The following is a 17,744-nucleotide window of genomic DNA, read 5'->3' as shown; positions in this document are numbered from 1 at the left end:
AAGAACTATGGGGAAAAGACAACCCTATAGTTCTCCTTTAAGGCAGAGAATGTATTAAGGTAAAAATGCATAGCCTTTAAAAGTGCTTTAACCTAAAACTAGCTAAGATTAACCCCTATATCATCCACCAGCTCCTATCTCACTACTGTGTCCTATAATGACCAAGGGGGCAGCAGATCGAGCTACAAAGTGCAGAAGGGGACCTTCCTAAAAGTGATGAATGCTAAAGATTAGGGATGCAATGATACTAGTATCAGTGTCGATATCGAGTATTTGGGCGAGTACTTGTACTCTCCCAAATGCTCCGATACCTTCCCCGATACCGAACTTACGGTTAGAGGAAGATTTCCTCTGACCGGCAGTGCCATAGGGGAACATGGAGCCAGCTTCCTGGGCAATCAGGAAGCCGGACTGCGAGTAATGACCGGCCACCTGGCTTCCTGATTGCTTGGGAAGCCAGCTCCATGCTGATTCCCAGGCAATCAGCATCAAGCCGGCTGAACAGCTGGCTCCTTGTTGATTGGCTGGGAAGCCGGCTTTCCAGCCAATCAGCATTGAGCCAGCTTCCCGGCCAATCAGGAAGCGGATCATTTCTTCATGAATCAGGAAGCGGATCAGGCCTTCATGTTATGGCACATTAAGGCAACCCACTCATTTGAACAGGCTGACACGTGGCACTGCAACGGACTAACACGTGTGATAACACGTACATTAACAGACATGTTACCACAAGGCAGAAGTGTGACTGAGTCCTCAAAAAGAGAGAAGATCAGCAGGGTGATGTGAGTATTAATTGTTTCCTTACAAACAGCCATTTTTAAAAAAAAATGTTTATTATGTGGCAAGTCGCTTTAATTAAGAATCTAGCCACCTTCTTTTTTACTGTAAGCCTGGGAACAGTTTAAAAGTACAAAAATGACAACAGAACTGCAAAGCAGGCACTTTGAGATATTTGCACTTATCTTCTAATGTGTTCTTGGGTGGCCTGGGAGCCTTGTATCCCAAGGCATTCAACAATGCACTATTACTCTTTCTATCCTACTACAGTATTAAAGTCTAAATCTAGCCAAATGTGTTTATATTCAGTTGTGGATAAAATGGGGTAGAGTTCAGTTTTTTGCCAGATTTAAACCTTTGTCGCTGAACCCTCTTGGGGAGATTTTTAATCACTTCCTGTCCCTGTGACACCTGTGCAAGGTAAGGGGAGTGGTTGTCAATGGGACAGGAAGGTGCAGCTAGCAATAAAATACTGTCATAAGTTTTAACCCTTCAGCACATGCATTGAGGGATAACGGGAATAAAAGCAGGGGAAGTTTTCTCCTAGCTTAGTAACTGTGGTGCAATTACGCTTTGCAAAGAATACCCAACCACGTGCAAGAAAACATTAAAAAAACAGTACTTTAGCTTTTACATGATTGGATGACATCAATTAGCAGACCTTCACCCCATTCACAAAGCAAAGGGAAAATTCCCTTTCAAAGTGCTTTAGTAAATCTACCCAAATGTATGCAAGAAATAAGGCCAGTAACTGGCAAACTTGGAAAGATAAATATTACATACCGAAAAGTACGGAGAATGAGTTATTAATTATTGCAAAGTAGAGTAACCGGGCTATATTGTACAGCAAGGTCCTACTATCCTTTGCTTAACTGTATCAAAGGCAAAGCGCGGCATACGTACAACATGGTAACCAGTAGGTTAAGTGGGACATAATGTAGAGCATGGTAAGCAATGTATGTCACCAACTGCAATGCATGAGACAAATTATTTTACAGCAGGGTAAGTGGGACCTAATGTACAACATTGTAGGCAAAAAATGTGACCTATTATTCTACAGCAGGATGGGACATGACGTATGGCAGTGCAAGCAATGCATGTGACCAATTACTGTACAGCAGGGTGAGTGGGACATGACGTCCAGCATTGCAAGCAATGCATGGGACCAATTATTGTACAGCTGCATAGGTGGGACATAATGTACAGCATGGTGTGCAACATAAGATACAACATTCTAAGCAATGCATGTGACCATTTACAGTACGGCTGCATTTGTGGGACATACATAACATCTGGCATGGTAAGCAATGTGTGGGAACAAATATTGTACAGCAGGGTAAGAGGGACATGTTGTACAACACTCAAAGCAAGGTAAGCAGGACAAGACGTGTTAGCGTGGTAGGCAATACATGTGACCAATTACTGTACTGAAGGGTTAGCAGAACACAACATATAACATGGGAAGCAATGAATTAATTAAAAGCAGGGTAATCAGAATATAACATACAGCATGGTCTCTAAGGTATGATTGTTAACATACCACAGGGATATCTAGCACAAGGGTTAGGCTGCACAAAATGTACCTTCATCTCGATGACGGTCTGCAGAGCTTTGGTCTTTGCCGATTCAGGCTGGTGTTGATTCCGTCTGTGCAGCTCCTGTGGAGGAACACGATAAAAATAAGCCTGTCGACTCATACTTTCATTTTATTAATGGATCATAAAATAAACGTCCACTACGAAAACTGGGCTGAAAGTAAATTTGTACGAGCGTATGGAACTCTACAGGTACGCAAGACTGTAGCATTCACTGTCTTGTGTTACAGCCAATGCATGAATTAATGCTGGGAGAACAATCAATTATTAATGTTCACCATTGCCAAGGTAGCGTTCTACATCCAAGTGCTAATAACAGCATGCCTGCTGTCCTGCTGATGAGATGGCATGTATTCCAATTAATAAAGAGCAACACATGCCAGGATCTTAAAGAGCCCCCACCGCTGATATGCTACAAAATAGGAAATGCATTTTTATTTACACTTATGAAGGTTTTGTAAGAGTGATGTTCATCTCCATGTACCATGTATACTAACCAGCCTTGCCTTCTCCATATGTAAAATAATCTGCCTTTTTTTACCTTCCCAACTCCACTGTGCTAATGCACGCACCCGACGAACATCGTAATACTACTGGGTATGAGGCAAATTTACCTGTTTCCCTACAGGAACAATTTAAAAAATTGGTTGTGCATTTATTTTTAGGCCTGAAAAAATAGACTATAACATACTTAAATTAGGATGGACAACTTAACATGGAATCCAGTCTGTCCAATCCAAGAGCCAGCAGGATTTTTTAGGAGCCATCTCCATTGACAACAAGTAGGGTAAACCTCAAAAGGTGGGAGTCAGCTGTCATTTTTAAGGAGCATTGACTACCTGAGCCCTGGGATTTATCCCGCCCTGATTTAAAATAAAACTGTCAGAAAGAAGGCTGCCATTTTTAACCTCTCCTTCTGAAAGTTTAGTTTTGCTGACTGGCATCAGTAGTTTGAGTCACTGACTGCAACAAGTATGTAGAACAGAAGCATTACCAGTTCAACTCCCAAAGCAATCAAATCTTTGGTGACCAGACCACATTTTTGGTATGCAGCGGTTTATTGAACAATACTTTTAACTGCTTTGGTCTACAAAATTATTTTCACACCATTTTTTAGCACATATGTGGCCTTTATTTAGTTTTTTTTTTAAACAATACCCTGAATATATTTGTAATTATAAGCAGAGATATGGGAAAAATGCAAATAAAAAGTTTTTTTTGACATGTAACATATTTGGTCTAATTATTAAGTTCCTAGCTATATTCACTAAATTATTTTCTATTTATACTGCTACTGCTGTGTTGTAGTTACTGGGCCTTCCCACTCCCCCTGGGAGGCCTGGGACCGTGGCAAATGCATTCAGGGTAGAGAATGGGAGTAGGGAGGGATGTCCGAGGATTGTCCATTCCACAATGTGCTCTGTGATCCCTGAAGCAAGAACCACTTAGCTCTTAGAGTTTCCTGCTTCAGAGCTGTCAGATGCCCGACTGGAGTGCGGGGTAAACAGACGATCAAACACAACCCTTTGCTTGATCCTCTGTATTAGAGGGCAGGAAAGACATGAAGGACCTGATAGAACCCTGATGTCTTCATAAAGAGAACCAATGCTTTCACATTGTTAGCCCCTTTGTGATAGCAAAAAGGTTAGTGGAAATTTTTGTTAAAAGTGTTAAAAATTTAAATTGTAATAAAATAAAAAATATTTAAAAGCAACCCGCCACCTTCATGCAAATGTAAGACATGCACATGTACAGGAATGGCGATTGCACCATGAACATCAGAGTGTGAACAATAATTCTGGGGCCATTTGTTGCTGTTAACTCTAAACTGATGAGCAGTAGAGGCTTTTAAAGTGTCGCCTATGGACAATTTAGAGTACCATAGTTTTTCCCCACTGCACAGACATTAACAATTTTAAGGCTTGGCATGTTTGGAAACTATCTATTCGGCATGACCCCCCTCCTTTATGTTTTTTTTTTTAAATGGGTATTATATTATGTTTGAGTGCACTAAAATTTAATATAGAGTAATTTTTCCTAAAAATATCGATTTGATAAACATTTACACAAATATCGTACAACATAAAAAATGCAGCTACCATTTCTTTATTCTATAGGCCTCTGCTTTCAGAAAATAGCTAATTGCTTGGGAGTTTAAAGTATTTTTCTATCCAAAAATTCAGATTTGTGCAAAAATAAAAAACTGCTCCAGTACGAAGGTGAAATGACGGCCAGGAAATTCTGCTTCATGTAATTTTGGTTTGTATGGTTTGTATTTTGGTATGTACATATTGCTTCTATGTATGTATATGTGTGTGTGTGTGTATGCACATTTGTGAGTGTGTGTAGGGGAAGGGGGCAAGGCAAGGCTGAAATCAAGTCTATTGATACAAATGTATCATGTGTAACCAGCTTTAGGAGGAAAGAGGGACAGAATGATTTGGCTCCAAATGAGGGACAGCTGGGAGGTATGCAAAGGACAATCACCACCCCCATCCCAATCTCCACTTCCTATGTTTGCATTGATGGCTGTCCTGTAATTACATTTTTATCATAAATAATAAAGAAAACTCATTCTTCAGACACCAAGAAACAGTATACAGCCATTTTATTTTGCCGTGGATTTGTTAGTAAAACGTAAGAAGGGAACATAATCAGAAAAGCAAATCAATCTGCCGTAGCCCCCGGAGCTTACTTCATCTCTGGAAAAAAAGAACACCTTGTAGGTTAAATAAAAAAGCCAACACATGTAGCAAAAGATTATGGGCTGTTTAAGTGGAGTGGTCTCCAGAGAAGTGCCTAAATACAACCATGCTACCCAATACTTTCCTGTACACGTTATTGGTTCCATCTGCTACTGTCTAACTCCAGCCTCTCCACCTTGTGTCTGAGCTGGTGGAACTGTGCATACTTCAGACGTCCCTCAAGATTGGATTTCAGTTCTCTCAGCACATCGATGATGTGTGGAATTTCTGATTGTCCGAGCTCAAACACTGAACTCTTGTTCAAGGAACTGGAAGACAAACTAACGTAAACAGCTTCTCCCAGTCCACTTACCAGTTTCCAAATGTCACTTTAATCAGTGAGATCCGCAAGTATTCATTATGGGGAAATCCCTAGCAAAATAACCCGTTTGGATGGAAGAACTGCGTCAGACCAACTCAACAGTTTTCAAACTCTGGAAGCTTGGCCGTGTGCCACTTCAGAGTTGTCACATTCCTTGAAATGATTCTTTCTGCGTGCAGAAACTGCTGTAGTAAATTAGAATCCTGTAGATTAAGGATCATTGAGTCTGGTGCTTTCTATGTGACATATCTCCTCTCTGAAGGTAACAAACCCAGCCACATTTACAGTCATTACATCAATGTGTTTCAGTGCTACTAATGTCAATGCTTTTCATCCAGAAAGATTTTGTTTGATCTATCATGACAATTTAGATTCAAAGCTGAATAAAAAGACATCTGGTATTGCTAGACATTTTCAGTTGATTCTCTATTATCCAAAATTGAGAATGCAGGGATGATTCTGGTCTATGTTAAGAAACCACAAATTATCATTTCATAGTTGGATCTCTATCTCTATAGCATTCTATCTCATGCTGTCAACTAGCTGAAACCTTTAGCAAGGATACCTAACGGTATGTTATCATACCTACTACTGGGTACCCTGGTACTTACATACAGTTAGTTCAATTACATATTAAGGGGGTTATTCACAAAGCTGCCAAAGGCAGCCGAGTGAATAACCCAGGCGAAGTGAAATTCGACTATTCACTGAAATCAGCCCTACATCGGCTGCACTTCGGTCAGTCGAACATGTTCTGCATGTTCGGCTGAGCAAAGTGCAGAGGGACTTCGATTCAGCCGATCCAACATCTGGATCGGCTGAGCCGAAGCTCCGGCAGCTCACTCGCTGCCGTTCGCCCCTACTGTCATAGGGGCCGCACGGCAGTGAGTGAATAGCCGAAGGTCAGCCGAGCGACATTCGGCTCGGCTATTTTGCTCGGTACCTCCGAGGTACCGAGCAGAATAGAAAAGGAGTTAAAAGGAGAAAAAAAATAATAAATAAAACTGTTGCCAAATTATTTTAAAGATGAAAACAAATAGGACATTGAAAAAACAATTGAGCGGAGCTAGCAGTGACAGCTAGCTCCGCCCAACTGTTTCCTATTGGCCGGCACCTGATTGAGTGTTCTAGCAGGTACCGGCCAATGAATAAGTTGTTATTGCTTAATGATAGATCAGCGCCCCCACAACTGGGCGAGATCATGGCTGGCTCTGCCCAGCTGTCATTTGCAGGGTGAACGGCCGGCCGTTTGCCACACTTCGGCTGTCACTTCGGCTCAGTCGAGCCAAAGCATGTGACTTCGGCTCTAGTGAATAAACCCCTACAGTGTTTCCCTTGCATTTGGTAAGTTAATAAGCATTAAGAGAACATTCAGAGTGGCTAACGTCCACAGAACAAGTGGCACCTCACTGACTGCTTTCAAAGTGAGCAGCTTATTAACCACTGGTACATACACTGTGGCATTTATTTGCCAGCAGAAAATTTGCAGTGAGAGGTTGGGAGGCTACTGAGCTGACCATTACCAGCACAGCCACACAATGCATAAATACCTAGGCTTACTCACTGTATCAGATTTCCTAGGTAGGAGATGTGTCCTTCCCCTGAATCCCCTACAATGCAAGGGTTAAGTGCTTGTTTGTGTCTAGTTTCAAAAAGTTATACTCACCCGATCCTAGGAGCTGCCTTGCTCTTATACCGGTCCCTCCCACTTCACTCCCCTTCTGCTGCAAATGTCTAAGGTCCCTGAGTCATCACACTCTATACGCTGTGCATAGGACATGAGGACGCTGAGGGACATACCATCGCTGCAGCGGAGCAGGAGACAGGCAGGAGGGAACCCTGTACAAGTCGGCCAGCTTGGAAGATTGGGTGAGTTTATCTTCGTTATTTTTAAACCTAGACAAAAACGAGCACTTAACCCTTGCAGTGCGGGAGTAGCCCCACTGCAAGAGTAATAACATTTGTACCCGGACTTCTGCTTAAAAATATGTAATCTGATTATTCCTGCTGTTTAGGCTTAGCACTCACCACCGATTTGCTTGCAAGTGATGAAAATAAAACACTCTGTATTGCATTGCTTCATATTAACCTTAAAAAAAAAAACTTTTTAGTACTGAATATAAATTAGAACATAAAAGGGATAAAAACACACTATAAATTCCCTTTAATGAGAAACTGAACTGTGGAAGCCGTGCCAAGAAAAGGGCAGGTAGAGGAAAAAGGACTAGTGTCTATTATTGCCTGTGGCCTCCCTGCAGCTGATTTTTTGTCCCCCCATTACTGACTTACCATTGTGTCTCTAAATGGAGGCAGTAACCTAGCTACAGGTTAGAGCATTAAGTAAGAAGAACAGTGAGCAGCACAGTAGTGACATCACCAAATCTCACACCAAATCTCCCGAGACTAGTTGTTAGAGGCAGCAGTGCCTTAAATCTAACGCTGCAGATATACAGCTATGCAGCTGTATGCAGAGGGGTGCCTGGGCACATTTACATACCTCGAAGTGCACTGCTATTTTTCAGGAGGAATTCAAGGCAACAGGCACATTTGTTTTCAAGCTTCTGCTTAAGTAGACTTAACATTTCTGAATGTTCCCTGTAACAAATTAGCTTCATTTGTTTAGTTTAGGTCCACTTTAAACCACCACCTTCAGATACCTGCCTTTTTGGGATTTGGCCTGTCCTGCTATAACAATACATGGATGAAGAAATGGTTCTATCAATATTTTAGCATCTCTCAGTTTTCACAAGAGGACATAACATTAGGTGAGGACTAAACCTGTTGCATTTTTAATGGGTTCAATGTATTGTTCTATAAAAAAATATTATATTACAGGTCGGAAGCCTGGCATGATGTTCCATCACAGCAAGTACGTTTTCTTTAACGCAAGGATTAGATGAAAAAAAATATTAGACGACGCTTAGAAGAAATAGGCAATTTCAAGTCAGCAGTTTGCACAAAACATATTTGGCAGGCATTTGCTGCCAACATACTGTGCAGTGCTTTACAGAGTAAAAAGAACAGAAAGTCCCTGCCTTTAAAGAAGATTAAAACCTAGTGTCCTGTTGCACTCATACACACTTTGTAAGAAGCCAAATTAAATCCCAATATGTTTCTTTTGTTGAGAGAAGATACTGGAGTACCCTAACAAAAACCAAGCAAGAACAAACTCAATGCAGATAGCGTCCCCTGTAGGATTTATTCCCAGGACCCTGAGCTGCAAGGGAAGAGCAGTAATTATTTAGCCACTGTAGTGATCACATATTGAAATTTGTAGACCTTACAATAGTATTTAAAGTCTTTTTGTGTTTTTGATAAAGCAGGAACGATTACTAGGCTAGGTTTTAATTGCTGTCTGTGACCAAACTTGGGAGAAATGTCCTCACTTGCTGTCCCTGTGACTCTTGCATAATAAATGGGGGGGTACAGTTGTCACTAGGGCAGGAATATAGACAACAATTAAAACATTGTTAGACTTTCTAGCCTAGGAGTTCTCAAACTTGGTAAACAAATGGTCAGTTAACTGCCCTTCACACTTTCGGGGGGGCGAGGATCAGAGTGTGGCCAGTGGGAATGAAAAATGCTCCAAAATCAGTGGTCAGTGTGATTAAATGATGTCTAAGGCTCAGTAGTAAGTTGGAGCACCTGTGGTCAATGGCAGGAGGAATAATGCCCCATCGTTTGCATCAATGGGAAAAGTAGCATCCTACCATTTGCATCAGTGGGAGAAATAATGCCCCATTGTTGGTATTTAGTGAGAGGTATAGTGCCCCCTTGTGGTATTAGTGAGAGGTATAGTGGCCCATAGTGGTATTAGTGATAGGTATAGTGGCCCATAGTGGTATTAGTGATAGGTATAGTGCCCCATTGTGGTAATAGTGAGAGGTATAGTGGCCCATTGTGGTATTAGTGAGAGGTATAGTGCCCCATTGTTGGTATTAGTGAGAGGTATAGTGGCCAATTGTTGGTATTAGTGGGAGGTATAGTGGCCCATTGTTGGTATTAGTGAGAGGTATAGTGGCCCATTGTTGGTATTAGTGAGAGGTATAGAGGCCCGTTGTGGTATCAGTGAGAGGTATAGTGCCCCATTGTTGGTATTAGTGAGAGGTATAGTGCCCCATTGTTGGTATTAGTGAGAGGTATAGTGGCCCATTGTTGGTATTAGTGAGAGGTATAGTGGCCCATTGTTGGTATTAGTGAGAGGTATAGTGGACCATTGTTGCTGTCAGTGTTGCTGTCAGTGCCCCGATGTTGGCATCAGTGGGAAGAGCAATGCCCCATTGTTTGTATCAGTAGGAGGAATTATGCCCCATCTTTGGTGTCAACGGGAGGGATTATACTCCATTGTTTGTGTTGGATAAGTAATAGTGTAATAGTTGGTGTAAAGTTGGAGGAATAGTTTCCCATTGTGTCAGTAGAAAAGTAATGACAGCAGTGTTGCTGACAGACATCTACATGGCTCCCAGGGCGGGTACTCTTACTCTTATTCCTCTCTTCTTTCTCATGCTTTTACCCCCTCCTCTCCCTACACCTCTTACCTTCTGTTTGTGCTTTTCATACTGATCCCCACATTCCTCTCTTCTTCCCTCCGGTGCCCCTCTAATTGCTAAGTTTCCTTGCTTCGGGGACGATCCCACATCACTCAAATCCCCTATACTATGTGGATGCTCGTTGTGCATACCCGTGCTGTATATCCGAGTGATGCCTGATCTCCAAATTGTATATTTTTACTTATGCTACCTGATCTATGTTGAATGTGTACGTTTATCTGTTCATTAATATATGTAATACTTGAACTTCGTTATTTTGCATTCCATCATTTACTGTTGAAGACGTTGTTGAGTTGACATGTCTGACTTGGCTGTCTCTGTTTTGTACTTTGACATTTGTACTGTTTGCCATGTGTCAACAATAAATAATTATTTTTTTTTTAAAGAAAAGTAATAACACAAGGGCCAGATAAAGGCAAGAAACGGGCCACATCTGGTCCATAACCCACTACATTAACCCTTCCTTACATAGATGTACTATTTTACCTTCCAAAGGATTGGCATTCTGGTCAAGCCTGGTGATGTATAGAAATCCACCACATTGCACATTCAAGCGGACAATATACTTATTTCCTGGTTCTGCAATGCAGCTTCTTATGTTAACTCTGGTCTACCTGCCTGCTTAGTAGACAATGAGTCAGCTTAACCACCTGTGTCCCATGAGCACGGAGAATTTCCAGGAAGCAGTATAGCTGAATCATTAACTAGTGATGCTGAATCAGTAAGTAGCAGAGTGGTCCTCCTGTTTTTTCTGGAATTCTAAAATCTGTTCACAAGACTAGCTGGACAGAATTACAAATTCTTTGGAAGGGAAAAAAAAAATCAGATATATGTAATTTCAATTGTGTATTTAGCTGTCTGTCTGCAGTACCACTCTAATGTGTTTCATATGCACTAAGCTGCGTTGTGTTTTTTTCCAGTTTCGAAAGATACATCAGGTCGGAAGGTCACAACCAGGAAATTTTTCATAGCTCTTCCATTCAAAAGAGCACAAAACACACATTAAGGTTAAAATGATTCAACAGAAAAATCCCACGCCAGATGTCTTGCTTAACATCACGGTGCGCTCAAACACACACACAGCAGTGAGCAAGATTTATCTGACTGGCTTTGATCGCTAGAGGCACCAGGGGTATGATTTATCAAACTGCATTAACCAGGACTTGTGCCATGTTCTCCTGAGTCATGACAAATTTCTACTGACAAACTGTGTGTTTTACCTAGCAGCACACTGTAGGTAATGACCAAGACTTAAACTCTAATATCCAAGATATGGTGCCATTTAAGTGCACTTCAACCCATCTGGTTTTCCCTAGGTTGGCCAAGGTAGGACCACAAAGTTAGCACAGAGCTAGCACAACATCATCTAATTTCATAGCTTTTTTCTCTGATCTATGAAATTTAACGTATATTATCTCAGTGGTCGGATCATATCAATCAATTTAAACATCAGGCAGTAATGCATGTAAATATTATATTGTAGGCCTGTGTACCACCGAACCCTACGATGTCAATAAGGAAAGACATCTATGGTTAGCATCAGTGGCGGACCTAAGGAACATAGGGCCCTGGTGCAAGATTCCCCCCCCCCCAAAAAAAAAACACAAATCCCCCAATCCACACCATAGCATTGGGCTATAAAGTACTGCTAAGATTTGTAGTCCTCTACAGAGGGTACCCCCCGCCCTCTCTCTGCGGCGGGAGTGTCGGATGATCAGCTGACCCGGCCGCAGGATACCGATCCGATGGGGGCTGCCAGAACTGTGTTGGGGGATACTTGCCCCCCCAGGCTTGGGCCCCCCAGTACAGCTGCACCGGGTGCACCGGCAGTAGGTCTGCCCCTGGTTAGCATAGGTGAGAAGAGTTAGATCCCAAACATTTGTTCTCATAATAAATGGTCTGAAAAGTCTAATTTAGAGTACAATAACGTCAGTATGGCTACTATCAAACTAGAAAGACCTGTAGGTGGCAAAGAATATGCAAAGAAGTGAATACCAAACCAATATTTAGAGGTCTGATGGATTTTTTTAATCAAAAATGTCCACAAAATGCACTAGGCATACGAAGAAGTGAGCGCCAAACCAATATTTAGAGGTCCAGGTGGATTTAGTTAATTAAAAATGTCCAAAAATGCAAGCCAAAGCTTTTTCTGGTCGCTAAAGCGACCATCAGCTTATAGTAGAACTGTAAATGCCAGGTCCGTTCTGCAGGTCCTTGGCAGCGAAAGGGTTAAGGCCCATTATCATGTTATTGGATAAAAAGGGATTACATAGTATGTATTGTGGTATTGTGTGGCAATCCCACGGTAGAACTGGGGGTTGTAGTCACCCAGAAATCTTAGCCAGAGCAGTTCCAGGAGGCAAGTTCTTGTACTGGGAAAGAGCTGACTTTGTGGTTCTTCCCAGGTTTTGGCATGGGATCCTGGAACTGGGAGATTTCAAAGAGAATTGGGAGGGGTGAGATCTCCAGTCCTGGGTCCGGGGTTTAGTAGTGGCCAGCACCTAATGATTGCACACCTGTGCACTGTTAGGGGGGGACCCCACGTTTTTCCTCCCCCATTATAAGCCGAGGGGGGCACTTTTCACCCAAAAAAATGGGCTGAAAATCTCGGCTTATACTCGAGTATATACGGTATATACTGAGAGTGCCGCACCCGGGACGGATCTCAACAATACTGTTGAGATCCACCCAGCTGGCTGATTGACAGCGGGCTCTGCCTATCTAGAGGCAGAGCCAGCTGTGCCCGCCCCGTCCGTTCCTCCAGTCAGCGCTGGAGGATCGGAGAAGGGAGTGGGGGGAATCCCTGCGGGGAGTGGTGACTGACAGTCACCAATCTCTACAGGGAGATAATCGGGAAGTGAGCGAGCGACGGTATGTGTCTGTCCGCTCACTTCCGGATCTATAGAGCCGACCTGTGACAGTTTAATTGTCACACGTCGGCTCTAACTATGAGGATGAGTGAAAATCACTCACCGCATAGTTCCCCTTCACTTATTGCTTTTCTCTAGGAGTTCAAATAAAAGAAATAGTCACTGGATCCTCAATCCCACCTGGCTGCTGGACCGGACCCTGCAGCCTCTTCTCCCCTTGGCTCTGGCGGTCAAAGCCTGCTAATGTCCTCAAGTCTATTACTGTCCATACACTGGCATTAGACATGAGGATGCCGAGGGACATACCACAGCCGGAGTGGAGGGAGAAAAAGGTGAGTATGAGGTGCCAAAGGAATGAGGATCAGGTGAGCACATTTTCTGTATTCTGTCCCCTAGAGAAAAACAAGCAGTTAACCCTTGCAGTGCAGGGGTAGCCCTACTGCAATGGGTTAACTTTTTGCATACTTGGTGTTCTTCTATAAAAAAAAGTCAAAACTTACATGGGAAATGTGGCCAGCTTGGCAATGGATCGGCGAGAGAGTATGAGGAAGGTAAGTAATGGCTGCTTATGTTCTCTTCTGTAAAGAGAACCTGTTCCGTCTAGTTAGAGTAAAGTACAGCTTCCTATGTCGTTATGTTATAAATACACTCCAGACACACACACACTGCACATCAGAGTTCTTCTTTAAGCAGCCAACTCCCATTACGTAATTGCTATATGGGATCCCTTCAGGTTTTTTTTTTTATTTATTGAGGTTTTGGTATCTAAATTCCCACCAAAAGCCCAGAGTTTGCATTGATTTTCCTAATGTCTTCTCCATATGTGAGAAATCTGGGTACGATTAATCACGTTGGACTGGGATTCATTGATATATGGACACAGAAAGCTGCAGTTACGCTGACAGCCCCCAGTCCCCAGGCTCATCTACATCTGAGTGGAGTCTGTGTACAGACGCAGAAGCCAAACATTTTATATTCCGGAACAAGGATGTCTTCCTTACTGAATAAAAGTGACTTCAGGCTGAAATATTATCTCCGGAAAACAAAATACGTTTTGTACCATTCATCTCAGAGAAAACAGTGGTAGGACCCTTATAAAAAAAACATAAAAATTCACAGACTTGTTTTCTCTCCGTCGCTATTTCATCTACATGTGAATAAAGTGATATTAAAGTCAAAAGGTTTTTAAGCTACTTCAAATGCTGATGAAATCACTTACAGTGAATGCTGCTCCTTGATGTTTCCAAGTTTTATTTTCCTGCAGAATCAGCTGGCCTCCTGAGCACTGGTACTGATATCCTGTTTTAGGGTGGCTCCTTTCCTCTGCAGGGTACCCACGAGACCCCCTTGTGTGTGCTAGCAAGCCGTGTGTGTCTCCAAAAACACACAGGAATAGCAAGGCAAGCTACTACGCCCCCTGCCCCCTCCCTGCTCTCCTCTCTTCCCTTTTCTAAGCAAGTAGATGGATTGGTGCTGGAGACTGTGCTCCCCCTTGTGATCCTGCACTCAACAGGAAGTTAAGGGAAGCCGAGCTGAGAGAGTTGGAGCTGTTCTGAAACATGATGACTGTAGGTGCCCAGCAAAGATTGAAATAAATACTTTGCTTGGCAATATACACTGAGTGGCTAGATTATTATGACCACCCCATCAGTATTTCGTTGGGCCACGAGATAACTCCACGAGATGACTTCGTTGGGTCGCCTTGTGACTCCACGAGATGTTGAAAGGTGATGCGAGGAATCTGACACTGCACTGTTGCCCTTCTGTTGTCTTGTACCAGTCTTGCCACTCTCCGTTCTGCCCTAACATTGACGAGTCGCTGACTGCCACAATTCGCACGTTCCGACCCAGATTTTCGGCTGACAGTCCAGTCTTTAAACACTTTAACAACAGCTGCTCTTGAACATTTAACGAATTCTGCTGTTTTGCTGATACTCGCTCCATGGCTCCGAGCGCCAACAATCATCCCACGTTCAAAGGCTGTTAAATCGCATTGTTTACCCATATCTTCAGAAAAAAATCACTTCTACTGTCGTGGTAAACAACCTGCTTCCCTATTTATAATGGTCTGGCCCTCTAGCAACTTCAGCGCAAAATTATAGCTAATTAGCCTGAAAACCTCAGGTGGTCATAATAATCTGGCCACCCAGTGTATATTTGATGACTGGATTAATTACTGACAAGAAACGTTTGAGAGTACTACTTTAATGTCTGCTCTACCCAAAACATAATAGGGGAGACTTTATCAAAACTGGAGCAGAAGAATCTGGAGCAGTTGCCTATGACAACCATTCAGCTTCCCTCTTCAGTTTGTATAGTTAAACTTTAAAAACGAAAGATGGAAGCTGATTGGTTGCTTTGGGCAACTGCTCTCACCTCCAATGTTTTCAAATATTCTGCTTTCCTACAATCACATATTCACATTTTCTTTGAGTATATGTAAACCCAATCACTAAAATGGAGGGGAAAGTGGAAGTAAACCACAATTTTTGTTTTTGTCCTAATTTACAAGTATACACCGCGTACTTGGACATCAGGGCACACTTACCTTAAAGGTATGCCCTCCTCCAGGGCTATCAGATTGATCTTTGGTCCTCAGGGCTGTCTCCCACCATGGCCATCTCTGCTGCTGACACTCCTGGGTTTCTGGCAAGTCCTCTTTGGCCATTGGGTGGCCGCTGATTATGTAATTTGATGACGTAATTTCTGTGCATGCGCAGAGGAGTTACATTCTCCCTGCCACCCGGCCGAATCCCGGCATCTCGGAGATGCCTTGAATGGGCTGAGTATGTACACTGTACACAAATACACAATCTCAGGGGGAAAGTCAAGAGAAATATATTTTTGGCATGTATCTAATGCCAAAAATCCCCACCAACCCCAAGCGATTTATTTTTTCCCTTAAATTCAGATTTAACATGTTAACGTCATTTAAAAAGTCAATATTCATATCTCTAAATCTGCAGCTTTCGTTACAACAATACCTGGTAATCCTGTCCTTGTTCAGGTACTTCCTGTTATAGGGTGACAACGAACTGTCCCTGTCTTCCAGCTGTGCTCCTGCATTGTCACCCTGTCACATGGGGTTCCCATGAAGTCTACAAGTGGCAATTTCAGCGCAGGAGAGGTATTACCTTGGTAGGGGAGTGTGGAACGCAAAGAACCGACCAGGACCTCTGATTGTGCGTAAAGCAAACACAAACTTTATTAACAAGGTAAGTATAAAATGCACTCACATGGTGTAGGAAAAAAGCAGCATGTAGACAGATGGAACCGTCCGAAGCCACAGTGGGCTTATATAGTCCAGAAGCTGACACTTAGGCCCCATTCACACTGAGCAACATGAAAATCGCGCGATTTTCCGTGCAATTTTATATGAGCGATATTGAGCGACTTGTATAAATCGATAAGTGTGAATGGGGCCTTAGACCCCATTCACACTGAGCGATTTATCGCGTGATTTTTGCAGCGATATCGCTCATATTTCCACACGATTTCGCTCTATGTAGCTTCTCCAATCCATTTCAATGGAGCTGTGCACATCTCGTCGCTCAATATCGCTTGTAGCTCGTCGCTGTAGCATTTCGCTCCTACATGACCCTTTTTTCGAGCGATTTTGCTCCTGATTGCATACAGCCCAATATGAAAAAGTTGCGCGATGTCGCGTGACAAGTCGCTCAATATCGCTCATATAAAGGCAGGTGAAGAGCTCAGCTGTGGAGATAGCATCCAACCAGCCAGATCGTTGCCGGACTTCCAGGCGTGGGGCTAATTCAGGTCACACACGAGTGTAGAGGTTGCTATCACCATACCTCTTTCTCAAGCCATAATGGGAAATAGGGAAGGGTACTGTCTTCTTTACATATTTTTTTAGGAAAACCACCCTGAGAAATGCCACAAAGTCATCACGAAAGTGCATGTGTGTAGACAGGAAGTAGCTGCAAACCGACTGCAGGACATCAGCATTGCTGAGATTTAAAGAAGAACTCTGGGAAAATGCAAAAACTTACCCTTACAATGGGGCTACCCCCATGCTGCACGCTGGAGGGAGCTATAATAAAGCAAATGTACTTACCTGGTCCTTAGTTCTGCCAGCTCCTTCCGGGCTGCTAGATTGGTCCCCACAACCTCTTCTCTCCTGGGCTCCAGCGGTCTAGTGTACTGCAGGTTTGCAGGTTCACTGATCTGCAAAAGAGGTTGGGACGCAGAGGGACAGTCCATAGCCATAAGGGGGAGAGCATTAAGCACTGACAACCGAGGGACTGAGGATCAGGTGAGTAAAACTGCTTAATTTGAGACCCATAGACAAAACCAGTAGTTAACCCTTGCAGTGCTGGAGTAGCCCCATTGTAAAGGTAAGTTTTTGACTTTGACCAAAGTTCTTCTTTAATAAAGAGTTTAAAAAAATGTGAAAAACAAGAAAACAAAAATGTAGTGCTTTAGTAAAAAAATATCATTCAGTTATAGTTTACGTCTACTTTAATACCAGCAAGTCAATGGGTACAAGGGATACAGTGCAGAGAAGAAGCGTATTTCAAATGTAAGCACTGGGTTCAGGAAAAAAAACACTTTAATCTATTCACAGGAAACAAACACATAAACAGTTCCCTCTCAGCATCAGAATCTTACTACACTAGCCAGCTACAGATGCAGCCAATGTTTTTCTAAATGCAGATGCCTGCCCCACACATAAACCTCTGCGGTGGGGGAACGGACGACCATGATAACATTGTATAGAATTGTGTCTTGGCATAGTGATTGCACATCGTCCTTTATTTATAAAACAATAACATTTAAAGCCCAACTTCAGCTTCCTTAAAACAACACTCCGCAATGCAGCTTCCATCATTTTCCGGGTTAAATGGCGCCAAGTGTCAATCCACCAA

The 17,744-nt window shown here is 42.8% G+C and overlaps 1 protein-coding gene across 1 annotated transcript in view; it reads right to left on the bottom strand.

The window, feature by feature from the left end:
* ERC2 (ELKS/RAB6-interacting/CAST family member 2) overlaps positions 1-17,744 on the bottom strand; it is a 617,894-nt gene that overhangs the window by 515,410 nt on the left and 84,740 nt on the right. The window contains exon 3 of the mRNA XM_018556277.1: positions 2,361-2,435. Within this exon, the coding sequence (XP_018411779.1) occupies positions 2,361-2,435 (75 nt within the window). The remainder of the gene's footprint in view (positions 1-2,360; positions 2,436-17,744) is intronic.

The sequence above is a fragment of the Nanorana parkeri genome, unplaced genomic scaffold (genome assembly GCF_000935625.1).
Source record: "Nanorana parkeri isolate BGI_ZX_2015 unplaced genomic scaffold, ASM93562v1 scaffold231, whole genome shotgun sequence".
Classification (NCBI taxonomy): Eukaryota; Metazoa; Chordata; class Amphibia; order Anura; family Dicroglossidae; genus Nanorana; species Nanorana parkeri.
This window is presented reverse-complemented; position numbering and strand designations above follow the sequence as displayed.